This window comes from Coregonus lavaretus (genome assembly GCF_964263955.1).
Source record: "Coregonus lavaretus genome assembly, chromosome: 24".
Taxonomy (NCBI): Eukaryota; Metazoa; Chordata; class Actinopteri; order Salmoniformes; family Salmonidae; genus Coregonus; species Coregonus lavaretus.
This window is the reverse complement of record NC_140011.1, coordinates 29,960,788-29,984,453: the sequence shown is the minus strand read 5'-3', so window position 1 is coordinate 29,984,453 and position 23,666 is coordinate 29,960,788. Positions and strand designations below refer to the sequence as shown.

Below are 23,666 nucleotides of genomic sequence, written 5' to 3'. Positions count from 1 at the left end.
CATTTGTTTTTCAACAGGACAATGACCCAAAACACACCTCCAGGCTGTGTAAGGGCTATTTGACCAAGAAGGAGAGTGATGGAGTGCTGCATCAGATGACCTGGCCTCCACAATCACCCTACCTCAACCCAATTGAGATGGTTTGGGATGAGTTGGACCGCAGAGTGAAGGAAAAGCAGCCAACAAGTGCTAAGCATATGTAGCAACTCCTTCAAGACTGTTGGAAAAGCATTCCAGGTTAAGCTGGTTGAGAGAATTCCAAGAGTGTGCAAAGCTGTCATCAAGGCAAAGGGTGGCTAATTTGAAGAATCTCAAATATAAAATATATTTTGATTTGTTTAACACTTTTTTGGTTATACATGATTCTATGTGTGTTATTTCATAGTTTTGATGTCTTCATTATTATTCTACAATGTAGAAAATAGTAAAAATAATGAAAAACCCAAGAATGAGTATGTGTCCAAACTTTTTACTGGTACTGTTATCAAGGAATGTATTTCAAATGTCTATCACAATGAGTGTAGAAAACATAAACACCTGCTCTTTCCATGACAGACTGACCAGGTGAATCCAGGTGAAAGCTTTGATCCCTTATAGAGTACCACAGTATGAGTCATAATACCCATAAAACCTAGCGATCAAACAGGGAAATGGTTCCATTTTTTCCCTTGGGGATTTTAGAAACACTTAAAATAAGGGCTGTGCTTCATGTAGGCTTACCCTGGCGTGACGTTTTGGTACCTGTGTAAATGTCTCTAGGACAAGGTGACTTTTATCAACATATTCGCCTGTATTTACCCCCCCAAAATGAAATGCTAATTAGCTGCTAACGTGGCTATCATTAAGAACTACAAATGCCATGATGATCTGGACGAGACTGCCGAATCGAGGCAAAGGTAAGAATCTTTGCATTAACTATCTAATGTCAAAACGTCACGCCAAGGTAAGCCTACACGAAACACAGCCCTTATTTTAAGTGTTTCTTAAATCCCCTATAGGAAAAATGTAGAAAAACATTGTAGAATATAATGCCTCTCATTGGAAGACCTATACTTTGGCACATTGTGGAGCATTGTACGATGTACAGTTTTTGTTTAAATCTATAAAAAATTAAAATAAAATAAAAACAGCCTTGTGCCCCATCTCTAGGCTGTTTGTTTAATGAAGCTGAAGTGAGGCCCTTACTATAGTACAACATTTTTTTATTTGAGATGGAAAAAAATTGTTTTTATGAAGTTGAACAAACATTTGGTGAAATCAAAACAAAGACAATCACTCACCAACACAATTTAAATTATATCACTGCCAAAGTTTTGGCTTGGTGGCCCAAAAAAGTACAGTGGGGAAAAAAAGTATTTAGTCAGCCACCAATTGTGCAAGTTCTCCCACTTAAAAAGATGAGAGAGGCCTGTAATTTTCATCATAGGTACATGTCAACTATGACAGACAAAATGAGGAAAAAAAATCCAGAAAATCACATTGCAGGATTTTTAATGAATTTATTTGAAAATTATGGTGGAAAATAAGTATTTGGTCAATAACAAAAGTTTCTCAATACTTTGTTATATACCCTTTGTTCAAACAGGTGCCATTAATACAGGTAACGAGTGGAGGACAGAGGAGCCTCTTAAAGAAGAAGTTACAGGTCTGTGAGAGCCAGAAATCTTGCTTGTTTGTAGGTGACCAAATACTTATTTTCCACCATCATTTGCAAATAAATTCATTAAAAATCCTACAATGTGATTTTCTGGATTTTCTTTTCTCAATTTGTCTGTCATAGTTGACGTGTACCTATGATGAAAATTACAGGCCTCTCTCATCTTTTTAAGTGGGAGATCTTGCACAATTGGTGGCTGACTAAATACTTTTTTTCCCCACTGTATCTCCATTGATCAATACGTAAAGAGTAATTTAAGAAGCCGAATTAGGAACCACTTTGGCCACCCTGTAGAATAGATGTCATAGCCAAGCATTTCTGGAATATTGTCAGGCATTACATGCATTTGAACAAAGATGTAAATGTATCTACATGTATTTGAAATACATTTTACTTGAGGTTAAATATATTGAAATGTATTTTATTTCCATATGGGGAGGAGAGGAACACCCATAGCATTAGGAGAGTGTGTTTGGCGTTTTTAAGGTAAAGGTTGAGGGTGTTAGGTCTTACAAAGGTGTCATTTCCTTGCGGCAGGACGATGGTCTTCTCCAGGCTACTCATCACAATCCTCCACAGCTCCTTCAGAACCCGCTTCAGAACAGTCTTCTCACACGCCTTGGCAAACAGCGTCAACCTGCACACACACACACGTTCAGTGGGACACCACACATAACACATCAACAAATACACAATCATGCAACATGGCACAACATACTGACAATAAAACCTTTGACTTCAGAGAGAAGGCCCTTAAATGTACACCACCAAATCAGTGGCCATAGGGAAGCAGGAGGGATTCAAGGGATCCACTCACTTTGAATCCAGGAAGTCCATGAGTGGCCGCAGCATGTTGTCGGAGTCGGCCTCCACCATGTTGCGGCTGTTGGCGTTGACTGGGCCCTTGATTTGGTACAGCAGAGAGGCCATCTGTCTCATACAGTCATCAATACGGACATGGAAACTACAGGAGAGAAAGGAGCCACAGGGGTCAGAGCCAAAATGGACTCCATATACTACAGAGGCTGTGTGCAATGAGACTACAGCACAAACATTATGAGTGAGTGACAGAGTTATAGAGTCTGGGGAGAGTGTACATGTTTGAATCTTGGGACTGTGTTGTGTGTGTGGGTGTGTGTACCTGTTTCCAAATGTGGTACTCAGCTCATCCAGCACATTGTTCAGCTTGATCTGAAGCTCATTCAGGAGGTCACTAGCGTCTGTGTCCAGCTACAGGCAGACAGAGAAAGGCAGACAGACAGACACAGAGAAGTACACAGAGATAGTCTGATAAGTATGAGTACAGCACATGTTTTACTTTACCATGTAACATTTTATATCAGCTTAGCATGATTCTCAAAAACCATAAATATGGGAGAAAAAAAACACCAAGATAATTCCCTGACTCCAGAGAATACACATACTGTAAAGTATGCACATTGCAAGTCAAAGTAGAGCACACACAATAATCCAGCAGCAATGGAGACATTTCTTTCTTTTCGCCAGTAAATGAACACGCAATGCAAGAAAAGGCAATGGTCATTCAAACATCATTTTCATAGCAACGGTGAAAACAGGAGAGATCCCCTTTAATTCCAATACACAACATATCACTGCTACTTCTCTTCCAGTTAGTTACAGTCACTCTGTTTTATTAGACACACTCCTGCAGACTAACCCACCTTTCCCCCCCTTAATAATCACCACCTTCAAAGAAAGAAGATGAAAGAAAATTGAGGTTTAATATGACAGCAGATTCATGATATTGACTCAGAGGTACACACTATTAGAGGAGCCACCAGGGGTCACAATGTGTCCCAGTTCTACAACCACAGCATCGGTCTGACAGAAACCATCTCACAGAGGCCTAAAGCAACCCCAGCCAGACAGATGACAACATGATGCGGCCCATTAAGCTAATGCTACAATAAGCCAGCTAATACATGGACTGCCAGAGACTACATGTCTAGAGTGTAGACCAGGGTACAGTATAGGACAGCTGTGGGGGAGACTACTTAATGAGTTCTGCACCAGTGGATACAAGTAAGGCTTACAGGGGCTATAGGGAGAGACTGAGTAGGTTTTTCATGAGCATCCTGTACGTGTGTATACTGCTGAGTATGTGACTTTTAGTGACAGTGATACATGAGAGTGTGTTAGTGGGGATGGCCACTCACTGAGGACATCACATCCTTACTACACTCACCTTCTCCTCTTTCTTTTCAGGCTATCAGAGAGTGGTAGGGGAAAAAAGATACGGCAACATGTATTGCCGTCTCTTATGAAGAGATAGTATTGGGTAAAAACAACCCACACTGCTATATGGCAAATATCTGAAAAGCAAATGAAAACCGATTGGTAAATCTTTTGACCAATGAACCAGTGTCATTTTTGTGAGCAGCATAGCTACCCCTCCATAACACAACGCAGGGAGAAACCCACCGTTTCCTCTTGTGGTGCATCAATCTTTGAAAGGAAAAAAAAATAAAAAAAAATAAAGCCTGTCAAATGTGTCTGTTGTTGCAATAACTATGGATAGCAACAGGTAACTGCCAAAATTAAGGAAACACCAACATAAAGTGTCTTAATTGGGCGTAGGGCCACCACGAGCCGCCAGAACAGCTTCAATGCGCCTTGGCATAGATTCTACAAGTCTATTGGAGGGATGTGACACCATTCTTCCGTGAGAAATTCCATAATTTGTTGTTTTGTTGATGGTGGTAGAAAACACTCTCTAGAAACTCCCATAAGTGTTCAATTGGGTTGAGATCTGGTGACTGAGACGGCCATGGTATATGGTTTACATCGTTTTCATGCTCATCAAACCATTCAGTGACCACTCGTGCCCTGTGGATGGCGGCATTGTCATCCTGGAAGAGACCACTCCCATCAGGATAGAAATTATTCACCATAGGTTGAAGTTGATCACTCAGAATGGCATTTACCTTGCCGTATAAGGGGTTGAGTGGACCTAAACCATGCCAGGAAATGCACTCCACACCATAACAGAGCCGCCATAACCCTCATTTACGCAAGTGTTTCCTTTATTTTGGCAGTTACCTATATGTACTAACACATAGAGATGATCAAGCACAACAGATATCTCTCTACCTGTAACGCAAACTAATTTAATCAAAATACATTTATAAAAAGGGTCAAGTAAAGTAAAAGTGGTCAAGTAAACCTTTGCATGCATACTGTGCGAGCACATACTGTATGTATGGAACATTTGTTTGTAATGAACACACCTTCTTTTTGTCAGTCTTTGCAAACAAAATAAAGAAAATAACAAATAAATTGATTCCACAGCAGTCTAGGAGAAAATTACATTGTGGGAAGGAGATATCTGTGTAATGGATAGCGAGAAGACTGCACTTGGAGTTGGAGGACAGGTTAAGGATAACACCTTGGTCATAAAAGGAAAGATATTTACCAAACAGATGACAAGTGAAAAACCCAACAAGATCAATCACCAGGGAAACCATGACAGTGTCTGGTTCCACCAGGAGACGGCACAATGACGTGGTGAATGCGTGTGTTGACAAACCTCTACTACACCAACAACAAACCTCAACTTGGTCCTCCTCAACCACCCCCACACTTTCCTGAAGGGTTGGAGTGAGACAAAAAAACTAAAACATTCTGTGAACCTCCAACTTAGCCAGAGGCAGAACGGTTGATCTCACCCTCAGAGAACTGATTGATACACTGGGAGTTGATACACTGGTTTACAAGTTACAGCAGTCGACTATGCCAACAATGATGGTACAGTATCATTTTCTGTATGGAAAAGGGATCATCGTCAGTTTTCTACTTGAGGTTCAAAAACGATATATTACTGTATATATATATATATATATATATATATATATATATATATATATATATATATATATATATATATATATATATATCCATGTACAGAATGTCCATACATTCACATATATAATATCCTCATCTTACACCCACCTGCCGCCATGCAAACATTTTGCCCATGTTGCCCTGGGGGAGAAAAAAAAAGGGGGGGAAATGCCCAAGTTTATTTTATTCCTAATAAGTGAGAAAAGTCAGCGCCACAGTTCGAAGGTCAGAGTGACTATAATGAATACCTGTGTGAAGGCTTTCCAGGATACAGATAAAGAGGTGTACAGTAGAATAGCCATTATCAGTCAACGATCTACGACCATACCAAAAACTGCAAAAAAGTTTACTCCAACGGTGTGTCTCGTCTTTCAAGTGCTTAACTTGTCTTGACAGGCAGATGAGAGCGTGGCAGCGTGTACTGTGAAGTTCCTGTGAACTCTTTCTCTTAAGCTTCCTCTGAAAACTCACTTCCTAATCATTCCCTCCCACACACATCCCATATCTCCCTCCTCCCCTGCCGGAGCCGTGACACAAACAAGACAACACCTCGGCATCACACGACCCCAGAGTTGTGCTTCTTCGAAACCACAGAGCTCAGATTAAAGTTCCACTATCTGCATTCATTAGAATGTAACACTGAATGACTTACGTTACAAAAACCCAACCACAAGCCATATGCCATTCATCAGCAGTGAATACACAAACAATTCTGGATGCTAGTTCCCTATATGCATTTCACACTTTCACAGCCCTAATCACTGAAATTGATCCTCGGTGTGCAGAAGTTCTTTCCATTACACTGTAAAAGACTAAATACTCACCTCTAATAGGCCGCAGGGAGCTATCATCAGAGAAAGCTAATTGAGTCGTCTATGGTTTTACTATGGGGATTCCTAAAGGCTCTATAGAAGGTGAACCATAGAATTAGGAATTTGAATAATTTAATAAGATCTCTGTGGGGTTAACTCTATTCTACAGTCTCCATGTTCAGTCTTCTAATGATGTCATAAACCCACCAGAGTCTCTCTCCTCATAAATCAGTTATGACTTGCTGGTCATGGGGGAGGTGAGTTAGACGCTCTATCTACACCACCACTTTGGTAACTATCAAACTGTCCCCAACCAAAAGGGAAAGCACAGCCACCTTCTCTTCCTCTTCTTCATCATCATCATCATCATCATCATCCACCTGCTATCAATCTTTAGCAGTGAAGGAAACATCTATTTAAACTCAAGTTCTTAAAGTTTATTGCTATAATTCAATCATGGGTGTGTAAGCCAAAACTAAGGGATTACTAGGCCAAACTACTAACCACTTTACTCAACATCCAAACAAAATAATAACTCAGTTACTACTCAGTAAGAATGGGACAATAATTCAGAATAAAGCCGGTCCTCTTCATACTTAACATACATATACTACATTGTGCTCTTAACTAGGGATGCTAAACAGAGGGAAGGTCATGAAAACCTATATACTGTACACAGCTTAATACCCTCTAGGAAGTTGATCTAGGGAAATAATATAAATCAACATGGGCATACAGTGGGGAAAAAAAGTATTTAGTCAGCCACCAATTGTGCAAGTTCTCCCACTTAAAAAGATGAGAGAGGCCTGTAATTTTCATCATAGGTACACGTCAACTATGACAGACAAAATGATGAAAATAAATCCAGAAAATCACATTGTAGGATTTTTAATGAATTTATTTGCAAATTATGGTGGAAAATAAGTATTTGGTCAATAACAAAAGTCTCTCAATACTTTTTTATATACCCTTTGTTGGCAATGACACAGGTCAAACGTTTTCTGTAAGTCTTCACAAGGTTTTCACACACTGTTGCTGGTATTTTGGCCCATTCCTCCATGCAGATCTCCTCTAGAGCAGTGATGTTTTGGGGCTGTCGCTGGGCAACACGGACTTTCAACTCCCTCCAAAGATTTTCTATGGGGTTGAGATCTGGAGACTGGCTAGGCCACTCCAGGACCTTGAAATGCTTCTTACGAAGCCACTCCTTCGTTGGCCGGGCGGTTTGTTGGGGATCATTGTCATGCTGAAAGACCCAGCCACGTTTCATCTTCAATGCCCTTGCTGATGGAAGGAGGTTTTCACTCAAAATCTCACGATACATGGCCCCATTAATTCTTTCCTTTACACGGATCAGTCGTCCTGGTCCCTTTGCAGAAAAACAGCCCCAAAGCATGATGTTTCCACCCCCATGCTTCACAGTAGGCATGGTGTTCTTTGGATGCAACTCAGCATTCTTTGTCCTCCAAACACGACAAGTTGAGTTTTTACCAAAAAGTTATATTTTGGTTTCATCTGACCATATGACATTCTCCCAATCCTCTTCTGGATCATCCAAATGCACTCTAGCAAACTTCAGACGGGCCTGGAAATGTACTGGCTTAAGCAGGGGGACACGTCTGGCACTGCAGGATTTGAGTCCCTGGCGGCGTAGTGTGTTACTGATGGTAGGCTTTGTTACTTTGGTCCCAGCTCTCTGCAGGTCATTCACTAGGTCCCCCCGTGTGGTTCTGGGATTTTTGCTCACCGTTCTTGTGATCATTTTGACCCCACGGGGTGAGATCTTGTGTGGAGCCCCAGATCGAGGGAGATTATCAGTGGTCTTGTATGTCTTCCATTTCCTAATAATTGCTCCCACAGTTGATTTCTTCAAACCAAGCTGCTTACCTATTGCAGATTCAGTCTTCCCAGCCTGGTGCAGGTCTACAATTGTGTTTCTGGTGTCCTTTGACAGCTCTTTGGTCTTGGCCATAGTGGAGTTTGGAGTGTGACTGTTTGAGGTTGTGGACAGGTGTCTTTTATACTGATAACAAGTTCAAACAGGTGCCATTAATACAGGTAACGAGTGGAGGACAGAGGAGCCTCTTAAAGAAGAAGTTACAGGTCTGAGAGAGCCAGAAATCTTGCTTGTTTGTAGGTGACCAAATACTTATTTTCCACCATCATTTGCAATTAAATTTATAAAAAATCCTACAATGGGATTTTCTGGATTTTTTTTTCTCATTTCGTCTGTCATAGTTGACGTGTACCTATGATGAAAATTACAGGTCTCTCTCATCTTTTTAAGTGGGAGAACTTGCACAATTGGTGGCTGACTAAATACTTTTTCCCCCCACTGTATGTTAATGTGAAAAAAAAGAAATATTCAATATTCACGATATTTTCAATAGAGAACTATTTAGCGGATTTGGTTGATTTTGTGGTCTCAAACCAGTGAGCTTAATATTCTTCATCAAGAATATGGGCAACAAGGAATTATTGACAATGAAAAAGGTGGGACTATTGTTCCCTTGTCATATTACTGCTACATTTACTATCAAATTATCATAAAAAGTAGTTGGGATGCAAATATTGAGTTGCGACAGACAACCTGGTTCAATTTAGGTCCAGAGGCAAAACCAGTTGAGAACCACTGCTCTAAATCATGTGGACCATCTCCATACCATTGCTTCCTCGTTTACTATCTGGTACAGAAAGACACAAATACCATGTTCATAATCTTGTCTATGAAGAGCAGTTTCAACATCATTGAACCATATGTTCACAACTTCACACATAGCTGAGATTCTTTATTTCTCTAGGTGTGATGCCAGAGTAGCACATCATTCACTCCTTTAAATCCAAACCTACTAGTCTGCTCAATCAGCTGCATGAGCCAAGAGACACACCGCACCTGTAGTCTTCTCCAGGAGGTTCCTGGTGGTCCGTAGCACAGTGAGGAAGAACACTGTTCACCCCCACCTTCCACCCGGCTCCATCTTACCCATCTGTGGAATAAGCTATTTCTTATTATCTCTTCTTCCTATACATAGTGTTGCTGCTTACCTGTTTGGCACCCATGGACTCAAACATCTTCTCCAGCTGGATACGCAACTGCTGCACATTATTCATCAGTACGCATGGCTACACAGGGGAAGAGAGAGAAAGTGATAGATAGATACAGAGACCCTTTTAAAACTCAGCAAAAAAAACCCACCAAGGATATGTTGTGTAGGCAGGATATGAAGACTTACGATCTTCTCTTTGTCAGAGTAGGAGGGGAAGCTCTTGGTCAGAATGGCACTGTACTGCAGAAGAACTTTGGCAATAGTCTGTGGGGAGGAAAACAAGTCATTACAGTGTCCAACTAAATATGGGTGAGGTTTCAGTGTCCTTGGAAATATATCTAATCCCAACCACTAAATGACTGTCATCCTTTTCTGTGAATGGGAAGTGGCCTTTTTACACTTGTTAGAGGCTAGTGTGGTTATTGGGTAAACATAAAGTGGGGGTATGTGAGGTTACTGGCAAAAGGCCTCAAAGTATGAATGTATTCTTTGTGATGCAGAACCAGTCTCTCTATAAGCTGTGCCTGGCCAGGCTAGCCCCAGGGATCTAGCCCCAGCCCCAGGTTAGGCTAGCCCTAGCCCCAGCCCCAGGGAGAAGGAGAGAGGGTACATTCAAGGATTTTGTCCCATTAGTAATTTTGATTTAATGAGAACATATAATATCCAATTCCTTTTAGACAAATGTGAAAGTCCCCCAGACAATGCTCTGGCTGCTTTTATTGAAATGTGATTTACTGGGGCTCATATCTGTAATAAGCGTATAGTACTCTCAAATAAGAAAAGCAATGGCAAAGATTTCTCAAAAGGGCAGAGTTGGCTGTTTACCGATGAAGAAAATGCTCTGGGCGGTCATGATCATTAATCACTTTAATAAGATTTGGGGATATTTCAAAGGTTTGAGCTAGTGTTGTTGTACTCGAGACCGGTCTCGCTTTTGAGACCACATATTGAGTGTCTCGGTCTTGTCTGGGTGTGGGATACATTTTTACTCGGTCTTGACTCGGTTTTGGACAGTGAGGAATTGTAATTTCTTCCAGAGACCAGCGGAGTAAAAAATGAATAATTATCAGCTTCCATTCAGTCAGTGCATAAAAGGCTTCGCCAGGCAAAATAAATACACTTCTTTCTTGAAACATACAGTGCATTTGGAAAGTATTCAGACCCCTTTACCTTTTCCACATTTTGTTATGTTACAGCCTTATTCTACAATTGATTAAATAATTTTTCCCCTCAATCTACACACAATACCCCATAATGACAAAGCAAAAAACTATTTTTTTAAAAACATTTTTGCACATTTATAAAAAATTAAAAACTGAAATACCTTATTTACATAAGTATTCAGACCTTTTGCTATGAGACTAAATTGAGCTCAGGTGCATCCTGTTTCTATTGATCATCCTTGAGATGTTTCTCCAACTTGATTGGAGTCCACCTGTGGTAAATTCAATTGATTGGACATGATTTGGAAAGGCACACACCTGTCTATATAAGGTCCCACAGTTGACAGTGCATGTCAGAGCAAAAACCAAGCCATGAGGTCGAAGAAATTGTCCGTAGAGCTCCGAGACAATGTTGTGTAGGGCCACAGATCAGGGGAAGGGTACCAAAAAATGTCTGCAGCATTGAAGGTCCGCAAGAACACAGTGGCCTCCATCATTCTTAAATGGTAGAAGTTTGGAACCACCAAGACTCTTCCTAGAGCTGGCTGCCTGGCCAAACTGAGCAATCAGGGAGGTGACCAAGAACCCGATGGTCACTCTGACAGAGCTCCAGAGTTCCTCTGTGGAGATGGGAGAACCTTCCAGAAGGTCAGCCATCTCTGTAGCACTCCACCAAATCAGGCCTTTACGATAGAATGGCCAGACGGAAGCCACTCCTCAGTAAAAAGGCACATGATAGCCCGCTTGGAGTTTGCCAAAAGGTACCTAAAGGACTCTCAGACCATGAGAAACAATTACTGTCCTTTACTTTCATTTACAAATTGTCTAACTTTGTCTGAATTTCCTTGACTAGCTAGTAGGGAAGAGTGGGGGAAATTGTTGGAAAGTTGCATGCTCACCATTAGTAAGGGGAGACACGGGGGGGCAGTATTAAAAAATAATGTCTGCACTCACTAACTGTAAGTCGCTCTGGATAAGAGCGTCTGCTAAATGACTAAAATGTAAATGTAAATATCTATTATAGACATGTTTGCACAGTGGCAAACCTATTGGACATAGGCCTTAAGTGTGTGACAGGCTCGTGATGCTGAAAGGAGATCAACTGTAATACCAGCGTACTCATGTAGGAGAGTGCACTTTTAGTGGAGGCTATATGCAGGTATACGCCCTATACTCACTTGTTTTTTTGTGGGCATTGCCTATACGCACTCCTTAATCCCTTCTGTTGCATACAGTATCAAAGTAGTGTACTGGAGGTATACACATTATTAATTATGTAGTACAATAGAGAAATAATGCACAAAGTAGCCTACACAATTGCAAAGCACGTGAAATATATTAATATGCTCGCAGCACACATAGCCTTGTTTCAGCAGAATATAATCTGCAGGCAACAAGAGCGCGCAGCTCTCAACTGTTTGTCGCATGGAGTAGCTCACAGAAGAATGATATCGGTAGCCGGTAGGTAGGAAAGACGTTTCAACTTATGATATCTACCTGTAATTGCTAACTAAGCCAACAATGGGTATGCAAACCAGGTATTGAAAAATTTCGGTCCTTAGTCTTGGTTAGTAGGCTATTTGCATTCATCATGTGCTGTTTGCATGAACATTTCTAAAGGCTTTCCCAAAAAAACTTCCCAATTAAATGTTGACTGCAATGTAGGCCTACTTGACAGAAATATATAATGCTGATTTGTATCAATGGTGAGGGCATTTGTTTTGTTCAATTGAAGTAAAGGGCAACTACACCCTCCAAAAATATATTATTTTGATTTTTCCCAGACCTCAAAAATGGTCTCCTGATGTGGTTTAAGCATTATTGTGGACTTAGAACATCACATTTTGACAGTGAAAATCTGACAAATCTATAGGAATACATTGGATTTTTCACACAGGGCGCCTTTCCTTCACACAGGACCCATTTCTCCAGGCACCACTACAAAACTGCATAGGGCCCAATGGAAATGTACAACTATTACTTCCCATTGCAAAAAACATTTCACGTTTAGTACACAAAGTAACCGGTGATCTAAAGTTTAAATGCAACAATGTTTCACACACATACACTATACATTCAAAAGTATGTGGACACCTCTTCAAATTAGTGAATTTGGCTATTTCAGCCACACCCGTTGCTGACAGGTGTATAACATCGAGCACACAGCTATGCAATCTCCATAGACAAACATCGGCAGTAAAATGCCCTTACTGAAGAGCTCAGTGATTTTCAACGTGGCACCGTCATAGGATGCCACCTTTCCAACAAGTCAGTTTGTCAAATTTCTGCCCTGCTAGAGCTGCCCCGGTTAACTATAAGTGCTGTTTTTGTGAATTGGAAACGTCTAGGAGCAATAACGGCTCTGCCGCAAAGTGGTAGGCTACACACGCTCACAGAACGACACCGCCGAGTGCTGAAGCGTGTAAAAATCGTCTGTCCACGTCTGTCCCAGAGTTCCAAACTGCCTCTGGAAGCAACGTCAGCACAATAACTGTTTGTTGGAAGCTTCATGAAATGGGTTTCCATGGCCAAGCAGCTGCACACAAGCCTAATATCACCATGCACAATGCCAAGCGTCGGCTGGAGTGGTGTAAAGCTCGCCGCCATTGGACTCTGGAGCAGCGGAAACGCGGTCTCTGGAGTGATGAATCACGTTTCACCATCCAGTCCGACGGACAAATCTGGGTTTGGCGGATGCCTGGAAAACGCTGCCTCAATGCATAGTGCTAACTGTAAAGTTTGGCGGAGGAAGAATAATGGTCTGGAGCTGTTTTTCATGGTTTGGGCTAGGCCCCTCAGTTCCAGTGAAGGGAAATCTTAACACTACAGCATACCATGACATTCTAGACGATTCTGTGCTTCCAACTTTGTGGCAACAGTTTAGGGAAGGCCCTTTCCTGTTTCAGCATGACAATGCCCCTGTGTACAAAGCAAGGTCCATACAGAAATGTTTTGTCGAGATCGTTGTGGAAGAACTTGACTGGCCTTCACAGAACCCTGACCTCAACCCCATCGAACACTTTTGGGATGAATTGGAACGCTGACTGCGAGCAAGGCCTAATCGCCCAACATCAGTGCCCGACCTCACTAGTGCTCTTGTGGCTGAATGGAAGCAAGTCCCCGCAGCAATGTTCCAACATCTAGTGGAAAGCTTTCCCAGAAGAGTGGAGGCTGTTATATCAGCAAAGGGGAAACCAACTCCATATTAAATGCCCATGATTTTGGAATGAGATGTTCGACGAGCAGGTGTCCACATACTTTTGGTCATGTAGGGTCAGTTATTTTGAAAGAGATGGCTAACAACAGCATGCGAGCTGCAATAAAAAACACAGTTCCACTCACCAGATGATGATCATTTGAAACGTAACTTTTTGTTGAAAGTTATTCTTGAAAAGGGAGACGCTAACAAATTAGCAAAAACATCCTCTTCGATAACACCTGCTGCAGCCGCTGCAAACTAGCCTACAACAAAAGATAGCTAGCTAAACTGTGGGAAAACTACTGCTCCCTATTGCACAGTGACCTGTTGGCCTTCGAGAAGGCAGAAGTTTCCAGTCAATGTGATTGGTTGATTCCACTGTCACTCCAAAATGTTGCCCTAATACAGTTGAATGGCAGATGCCTTCTATCAAGCTTCTGATGGCCTAGCCAATGGCTGACTTAGCTAACTAGATTTATCTCCCCAGAGACCACCAAAGAAAAATCCTGATTGGATCTCTTCAGTGTTAACCCTTTCCTTTCTAACAAAAACTTAAGAGCTTAAATCAGAACGTCATTGAAAATAATAATAATATTATTATTATTATTTTATAAATCCTTAGCCTTTCTCTGAAAGCGTAGAAGGCCCTCATTGTTCCCCACTGTGTTTGGGTTAGTAAAAATGTGTAGAGTGGCTCAAATTTTCCCTCAGCATGCATTTTTTTCACCATTCTGAATGTCTATAGAATCCATACGTTCTTCTGAAATATGCACACAGAAATACTGGACATTTTGTTATGGTGACGATTTGAAACTTGCAGTCTCGGTCTTGACTCGGTCTCGCATTAGGTGGTCTCGAACACAACGCTGGTTTGAGCAAATGCAAAACTCTGCCTCCCATTGTTAGAAAAACATTTCAAGCCAAAAGTCCAAATCAAGCATGACTCAGGACGAGGCTCCCTAACATGAATCTCACAAAGGGTGGAGATATGAGAGAGCAATCTATCCTTCCAGGCATTGGTCTAGAGTACACACAGTTCTGTCAGGTAGGTCAGATGAGGAGGGTAAGGTTACCTTGGCGAATCGTCTGCTGTAGTGGGCCATGACCTTGGGGTCAGGACAGTCCAGTTTCTTGATGATCTCAAAGCTCTGGTTGAGCTGGGTGAAGACGTCCACCACCGAGCAGGAGAAGAGAGCATGCTCAGATGTCTGCTGGAACTGGGAGGAAAAGGGGACGGAGACAAAAGGTAACTATCTAGTTTATAGTGAATAACTGACAAAGGAATAATCAACGAGGGGCTATGCGTTCTATGGAAAATAATGAACGACGTGGAATGCGCGTTCCATGATGCGCTAGTGGAGTGGAACTGGCCATCCACAGAGTTGCATTTTTTTCCGAGTTGATTATCCATTTTATACCATGGCTATAATTTAACACATTTGCCACTAGAAATGTGTTCATTTGTCGGTAGAAATTAGTTCAACATCCACAGAAGTAGCTAGCAAGTTTACGAGATAGCTACAGTAGTTGTCGTGGTAACCAAACAAACAGACTTGCTAGTTTAGCTAACCAAACCTTCAGTCCTAGCTTGCTATTATGAAAATCTAATTCAACAATGCCAATAAATGTTTTTAATTCCACTTTTGCTTTCAAAAGCAGCTCAAACAAAACATGTAAGAATGAACTAATAGCCATTGAATTCTACCATGCTGATATACCGTGCGTTATAGGGAAATAATGCACACTTTTGAATGCCCTTCAAGCCCATTAGAAACTGGTATTCAACAATGCCATGGTATAATTAACCAATAAGGCTAGAGGGGGTGTGGTATATGGCCAATATACCACGGCTAAGGACTATTCTTAGCGACAACGCAACACGGAGTGCCTGGATGCATCCCTTAGCAGTGGTATAATGGCCATATACCACAAACCCCAGAGGTGCCTTATTGCTATTATAAACTGGTTACCAAAGTAATTAGAGCAGTAAAAATACATGTTTTGTCACACCCGTGGTATACGGTCTGATATACCACGGCTGTCAGCTAATCAGCATTCAGTGCTCGAACCACCGAGTTTCTAAAGAAAATGAATGCTGATTGGCTGAAAGTTGTGGTATATCAGAACGTATACCACGGGTATGACAAAACATTTATTTTGTCATACCCGTTGCGTCGTGCCTAAGAACAGCCCTTAGCCTTGGTATATTGGCCATATACCACACCGCATCGTGCCTTATTGCTTAAATAACTACTGCCAGTTACTCACTCCATCTTTCTTGTCTCTCTCCAGAGCTCCATGCATGAACTCCATGGAAACGCTTTCATTCTCATCCAGCCACTGCAGCACAAACTGTAAGAACCACCTACACATGGGAAAGAATGAAGTAAGGGGTAAAATAGGGTGAACCTATTTTTAGGCATTTCTGTTAAGTTTAGCAAAGTCATGGTTAACTCACGATGGGTAGTCGGGGACAACTCTGTTGAAGTTTGGCAGGTCCTTCACATACTCATTGTACAGCCTCTTGACCTTGAAGTGCAGGTTCATGTAGTCAACACTCTTACACAGCCGGTGTTTCTCATGCTCTGTGGAGACAAACACACCAGTGTGAGTTGTGTCTCTCTGAGTGTGTGTGTTTGTTTGTGTGTGTGTGTGTGTGTGTGTGTCTGAGTGTGTACAAGTGTGCATAAATATGCACCCATAAAGTATTCACACCTTCATAAAGTATTCACACCCCTTGACTTTTTCCAAATGTTGTTGTGTTACAGCCTGAATTAAAAATTTATAAAATTGAGATTTTGTTTCACTGGCCTACACACAATACCCAATAATGTCAAAGTGCTTTTAGACATTTGTACAAATTAATAAAAAATTAAAAGCTGAAATGACTTGAGTCAATAACTATTCAACCCCTTTGTTATGGCAAGCCTAAATAAGTTCAGGAGTAGAAATGTGCTTAACAAGTCACATAATAAGTTGCCAGTAGTGGAAAACGTAACCAATTGTCATACTTGAGTAAAAGTAAAGATGCCTTCATAGAAAATGACTCAAGTAAAAGTGAAAGGCACCCAGAAAAATACTACTTGATAAAAGTATAAAAGTATTTGGTTTTAAATATACTTAAGTATCAAAAGTAAATGTAAATTGCAAAAATATACTTAAGTATCAAAAGAAAAGTATAAATAATTTAAAATTGCTTATAATAAGAAAATCAGACGGCACAATTTACTTTATTTAAAAAAAATACATTTACGGATAGCCAGGGGCACACTACAACACGCAGACATCATTTACAAATTAAGCATTTGTGTTTAGTGAGGCAGTAGGGATGACCAGGGACGTTCTCTTGATAAGTGAGTGAATTGGACCACTTTCCTGTCCTCCTAAGCATTGAAAATGTAAAGAATACTTTTGGGTGTCAGGGAAAAGTACATTATTTTCTTTAGGAATGTAGTGAAGTAAAAGTAGTCAAAAATATAAATAGTAAAGTAAAGTACAGATACCTAGAAAAAACGACTTAAGTAGTACTATAAAGTATTTTTAAATACGTTACACCACTGTAAGTTGCATGGACTCACTCTGTGTTTTTGAATGACTACCCCATACATACAAATATCTGTATGGTTCCTCAGTCGAGCAGTGAATTTCAAACACAGATTCAACCACAAAGACCAGCGAGGTTTCCCAATGCTTCGCAAAGAAGGGCACCTATTGGTAGACGGGTAAAAACATATTTTTTTTTAAGACACTGAATATCCCTTTGAGCATGGTGAAGTTATTCATTACACTTTGGATAGTGTATCAATACACCCAGTCACTATAAAGATACAGGCATCCTTCCTAACTCAGTTGCCGGAGGAAACTGCTCAGGGATTTCACCATGAGGCCAATGGTGACTTTAAAACAGTTACAGAGTTTAATGGCTGATAGGAGAAAACTGAGGATGGATCAACAACATTGTAGTTACTCCACAACACTAACCTAAATGACAGAGTGAAAAGAAGGATGCCTGTACAGAATAAACATATTGCAAAACATGCATCCTGTTTGGAATAAAGCACTAAAGTAAAACTGCAAAACAATTGGCAAAGAAATGAACTTTATGTATACAAATACAAACTATTACAGTGAGGGAAAAAAATATTTGATCCCCTGCTGATTTTGTCAATTTGCCCACTGACAAAGACATGATCAGTCTATAATTTTAATGGTAGGATTATTTGAACAGTGAGAGACAGAATAACAACAAAAAAATCCAGAAAAACGCATGTCCAAAATGTTATAAATTGATTTGCATTTTAAATGAGGGAAATAAGTATTTGACCCCTCTGCAAACCTGACTTAGTACTTGGTGGCAAAACCCTTGTTGGCAATCACAGATGTCAGAGGTTTCATGTAGTTGGCCACCAGGTTTGCACACATCTCAGGAGGGATTTTGTCCCACTCCTCTTTGCAGAACTTCTCCAAGTCATTAAGGTTTCAAGCCTGATGTTTGGCAACTCGAAAAACACCCCCAAAGCATAATGTTTCTACCTCCATGTTTGACGATGGGGATGGTGTTCTTGGGGTCATAGGCAGCATTCCTCCTCCTCCAAACACGGCGAGTTGAGTTGATGCCAAAGAGCTCGATTTTGGTCTCATCTGACCACAACACTTTCACCCAGTTCTCCTCTGAATCATTCAGATGTTCATTGGCAAACTTCAGAAGGGCCTGTATATATGCTTTCTTGAGCAGGGGGACCTTGCGGGCGCTGCAGGATTTCAGTCCTTCACGGCGTAGTGTGTTACTAATTGTTTTCTTGGTGACTATGGTCCCAGCTGCCTTGAGATCATTGACAAGATCCTCCCGTGTAGTTCTGGGCTGATTCCTCACCGTTCTCATGATCCTTGCAACTCTACGAGGTGAGATCTTGCATGGAGCCCCAGGCCGAGGGAGATTGACAGTCCTTTTGTGTTTCTTCCATTTGCGAATAATCGCACCAACTGTTGTCACCTTCTCACCAAGCTGCTTGGCGATGGTCTTGTAGCCCATTCCAGCCTTGTGTAGGTCTACAATCTTGTCCCTGGCATCCTTGGAGAGCTCTTTGGCCTTGGCCATGGTGGAGAGTTTGGAATCTGATTGATTGATTGCTTCTGTGGACAGGTGTATTTTATACAGGTAACAAGCTGAGATTAGGAGCACTCCCTTTAAGAGTGTGCTCCTAATATCAGCTCGTTACATGTATAAAAGACACCTGGGAGCCAGAAATCTTTGATTGAGAGGGGGTCTAATACTTATTTCCCTCATTAAAATGCAAATCAATTTATAACATTTTTGATGTGCGTTTTTCTGGATTTTTTTGTTGTTATTCTGTCTCTCACTGTTCAAATAAACCTACCATTAAAATTATAGACTGATCATTTCTTTGTCAGTGGGCAAACGTAAAAAATCAGCAGGGGATCAAATACTTTTTTCCCTCACTGTATGTTTGGGGCAAATCCAATACAACACGTCACTGAGTACCACTCTTCATATTTTCAAGCATGGTTGTGGCTGCATCATGTTATGGGTATGCTTGTCGTCTGCAAGGACTAAGGAGTTTTCTTGGATAAAAGGAAACGGAATGGAGCTAAGCACAGGCAAAATCCTAGAGGAAAACTTGGTTCAGTCGTCTTTACAACAGACACTAAGAGACAAATTCACCTTTGAGCAGGACAATAACCTAAAACACAAGGTCAAATATACACTGGAGTTGCTTACCAAGACGACATTGAATGTTCCTGAGTGGCCTAGTTACAGTTTTGACTTAAATCGGCTTGAAAATCGATGGCAAGACTTGAAAATGGCTGTCTAGCAATGATCAACAACCAACTTGACAGAGCTTGAAGAATAAAAAAAATACATGTGCAAATATTGTACAGTCCAGGTGAGCAAAGCTCTTAGAGACTTACCCAGAAAGACACAGCTGTAATCGCTGCCAAAGGTGATTCTAACATGTATTGACTCAGAGGGTTGAACACTTATGTAATCAAGATACTGCATATTAGTGTTTTATTTTTCATAGATTTTTTACAAATGTTAGAATTTTTCTTCCACTTTGACATTTGAGTATTTTGTGTAGATCGTTGACAAAAACAGACAATTAAATCAATTTTAATCCCACCTTGTAACACAACAAAATGCGGAAAAAGTCAAGACGTGTTAACAGTTTCTGAAGGCACTGCATGAGTGTCTGAGTAAGTGTCTGAGTAAGCTTGGAGGTAGAGGAGTGAAGAGCAGCCAGCCACCCTGAGTTGACTGTACAGCCACAGCCAGGTGACAAGAGGGTTCTCCTCTCTCAGCTTTGAAGTGGGCTTCCTTCCTGCATGAGTGTGTGGTGGGGCGGCCCCACTCCCCTAGCGCCCCCAGGCACGGTGCTTAAAACAAACGCACACGCACAAACGCGCACACACACACAAACACACCTATTCAACTCTCCCGTGAGAAAGATCTATCATTGGGAGATGGTGAACATTTTCATGTGGACAGAGGGAAGTGGAGATACTACTTAGAGATATACAGTCCACCTGTGGGGAGAGGAGACATAAGCAGCTTTCACACCCAGCACATATCACTCTCTCGCTCTGCACCGCATCGGGCTTTACTGTATCTCACATCCCCAGAACTCCTCCATTCTCCCCTGGGATACCGCTCTCTCCCTCTATCCCTCACTCCCTCATTCCTCGGCTTCAGTGTAGCTTGCTCCCTCTTCTCCCAGCCTTACACATCATTCTCTATACTCAGCAATGAAATGAGAGAAGAGACAGAATATGTAAAACATAGTCAGGAACTCTGACCACAGTGAAATAAGTGGAGATTCAGCAAAACTGAGGACAATTGAATTAAATAAAAACGTGTCTATCGCTAAATTTAGTCTCCTCTCCACTTCAGTTTGCTTGGTTGGAAGGTTTGGTAGCGGCAGTGATCCCTTCTCTTTACCACAGTGAAAGAAACAACGGCCTTCCCTAGAGAATTAACTTGGCATCTCCGTTGGAAATGACAGTTTTCCCTGGAAACACAGATCTAACTCTGTCGGTGATTGTGGGGTTCTGGGAGGAGAACAAGACAGGGGGAGTGATGGGGTGGGGTTGATGCTCTTACCACCATAACACGTCTGCCCACGACAGTGGAATTCAGATGGGGCTAGAACACAGAGAAATGAGCACGGACAAAGGAATTAAATGAAAGAGAAGAACAAGGTAACACAAATAGAAAGAAATGTAGCAAGATAGAAGTGAAAAGATGGAGGATAGAATGGTGATGAGCCATACACAACTGATGAATGCAAATGGCTTGCCAGACCATGAATGAAATACTACATTCTGTCAACTGACAATTTTTTGTCAGATTCACACAGTAGTGCTGTGGTAGAAGTTCAATTATATTCAACACTAAAATCCATGATTACTAACGGCTAAGCGAAAACTGTCACATACTGTAGCATAGCATAATAACAGGGTCTATTCTATCCCCATAGTACAGTATGGTACCGTTTCACTAGTCAGTCTTACCCTGAAGCCACTGGTAATGATCAACGTTATCCATTACGGAAAGACAGACAGGGCAGAAGAGACAGACAAGGCTGAGCCAAAGACTGAGCCACAGACAGCGGGTGGAGCCGGCAGAGACTGGGAAGATTTATTTTCCTTTTACTGTTGCTTAGCGTCTACAGCACAATCCATAGGTATCCTCTTGGGCTCATCCTTTCTCCATATACAGTTGAAGTCGGAAGTTTACATACACCTTAGCCAAATACATTTAAACTCAGTTTTTCACAATTCCTGACATTTAATCCTAGTAAAAAAATCCCTGTCTTAGGTCAGTTAGGATCACCACTTTATTTTAAGAATGTGAAATGTCAGAATAATAGTAGAGAGAATTATCTATTTCAGCTTTTATTTATTTCATCACATTCCCAGTGGGTCAGAAGTATACATACACTCAATTAGTATTTGGTAGCATTGCCTTTAAATTGTTCAACTTGGGTCAAACGTTTCGGGAAGCCTTCCACAAGCTTCCCACAATAAGTTGGGTGAATTTTGGCCCATTCCTCCTGACAGAGCTGGTGTAACTGAGTCAGGTTTGTAGGCCTCCTTGCTCGCACACACTTTTTCAGTTCTGCCCACAAATGTTCTATAGGATTGAGGTCAGGGCTTTGTGATGGCCACTCCAATACCTTGACTTTGTTGTCCTTAAGACATTTTGCCACAACTTTGGAAGTATGCTTGGGGTCATTGTCCATTTGGAAGACCCATTTGCGACCAAGCTTTAATTTCCTGACTGATGTCTTGAGATGTTGCTTCAATATATCCACATAATTTTCCTTCCTCATGATGCCATCTATTTTGTGAAGTGCACCAGTCCCTCCTGCAGCAAAGCACCCCCACAGCATGATGCTGCTACCCCCGTGCTTCACGGTTGGGATGGTGTTCTTCGGCTTGCAAGTGTCCCTCTTTTTCCTCCAAACATAACAATGGTCATTATGGCCAAACAGTTATATTTTTGTTTCATCAGACCAGAGGACATTTCTCCAAAAAGTACGGTCTTTGTCCCCATGTGCAGTTGCAAACCGTAGTCTGGCTTTTTTATGGCGGTTTTGGAGCAGTGGCTTCTTCCTTGCTGAGCGGCCTTTCAGGTTATGTCGATATAGGACTTGTTTTACTGTGGATATAGATACCTTTGTACCTGTTTCCTCCAGCATCTTCACAAGGTCCTTTGCTGTTGTTCTGGGATTGATTTGCACTTTTCGCACCAAAGTACGTTCATCTCTAGGAGACAGAACGCGTCTCCTTCCTGAGCGGTATGATGGCTGCGTGGTCCCATGGTGTTTATACTTGCGTACTATTGTTTGTACAGATGAACATGGTACCTTCAGGTGTTTGGAAATTGCTCCCAAGGATGAACCAGACTTGTGGAGGTCTACAATTTTTTTTCTGAGGTCTTGGCTGATTTCTTTTGATTTTCCCATGATGTCAAGCAAAGAGGCACTGAGTTTGAAATACCTTGGTAGGCCTTGAAATACATCCACAGGTACACCTCAAATTATGTCAATTAGCCTATCAGAAGCTTCTAAAGCCATGGCATCATTTTCTGGAATTTTCCAAGCTGTTTAAAGGCACAGTCAACTTAGTGTATTGTAAACTTCTGACCCACTGGAATTGTGAAACAGTGAATTATAAGTGAAATAACCTGTCTGTAAAGAATTGTTGGAAAGATTACTTGTGTCATGCACAAAGTAGATTGCCAAAACTATAGTTTTAATGACTCCAACCTAAGTGTATGTAAACTTCCGAATTCAACTGTAGCTACAATGCACACAAACACCCAGAGAAAGGGCCTAGGTAGGGCCAGGTAAGTCTAGGGATATAGTAGTAGTGGGTTAGGAGCTTGACCCAAAAATGACCCAGATAGAGGACATGTCTGCATGGTTCCTGAGAGGGGCATCCGTGGAGACTCACCCTCCATGGCATACTTCATGTCCTGGGAGAACAGCGTCCACATGACCTCAGCACACACCTTCCCCACGTTCAGCTCCTGAGGGAACCTGGAGGAGAAATGGCACAGAGCAGCATTAGATACTGGAAATAGAACATCAAAACAGAAATCATTAGTACATTAGTTAAGTAATACTAATTTAGTACTAACTGGCTGAGGACGGGTGTGTAGGAGTTCCTGTCCTCCTCTATGATGGAGACGATAAGGGTGATCAGTTTGGGCCAGAAGTCCAGGTTCTTGATGCTGGGGCCCTGCTCCTCCAGGGAAAGATCCTCTTTGTGCTGGACAAGAACACAACCACACAGTCAGACTAACACAGCTTGCTCTGGACAAGAACACAACTATAACCACAATCCCAGTCAGACGAAACACTGCATGTAACGCAACACTGCTGGATTAAAGCAATATCCCTT

General features: G+C 41.5%; 1 protein-coding gene across 1 annotated transcript in view; it reads right to left on the bottom strand.

Moving 5' to 3' along the window:
• Positions 1 to 23,666, bottom strand: part of LOC311100142 (protein unc-13 homolog B-like) — a 125,431-nt gene that overhangs the window by 5,470 nt on the left and 96,295 nt on the right. Inside the window, exons 24-33 of the mRNA XM_084140921.1 lie at positions 23,404 to 23,534; positions 23,217 to 23,302; positions 16,198 to 16,324; positions 16,008 to 16,104; positions 14,813 to 14,956; positions 9,564 to 9,641; positions 9,376 to 9,453; positions 2,799 to 2,887; positions 2,475 to 2,621; positions 2,171 to 2,294 (exon numbers count right to left, since the gene is read on the bottom strand). Of these exons, the coding sequence (XP_083997047.1) occupies positions 2,171 to 2,294; positions 2,475 to 2,621; positions 2,799 to 2,887; positions 9,376 to 9,453; positions 9,564 to 9,641; positions 14,813 to 14,956; positions 16,008 to 16,104; positions 16,198 to 16,324; positions 23,217 to 23,302; positions 23,404 to 23,534 (1,101 nt within the window). The remainder of the gene's footprint in view (positions 1 to 2,170; positions 2,295 to 2,474; positions 2,622 to 2,798; positions 2,888 to 9,375; positions 9,454 to 9,563; positions 9,642 to 14,812; positions 14,957 to 16,007; positions 16,105 to 16,197; positions 16,325 to 23,216; positions 23,303 to 23,403; positions 23,535 to 23,666) is intronic.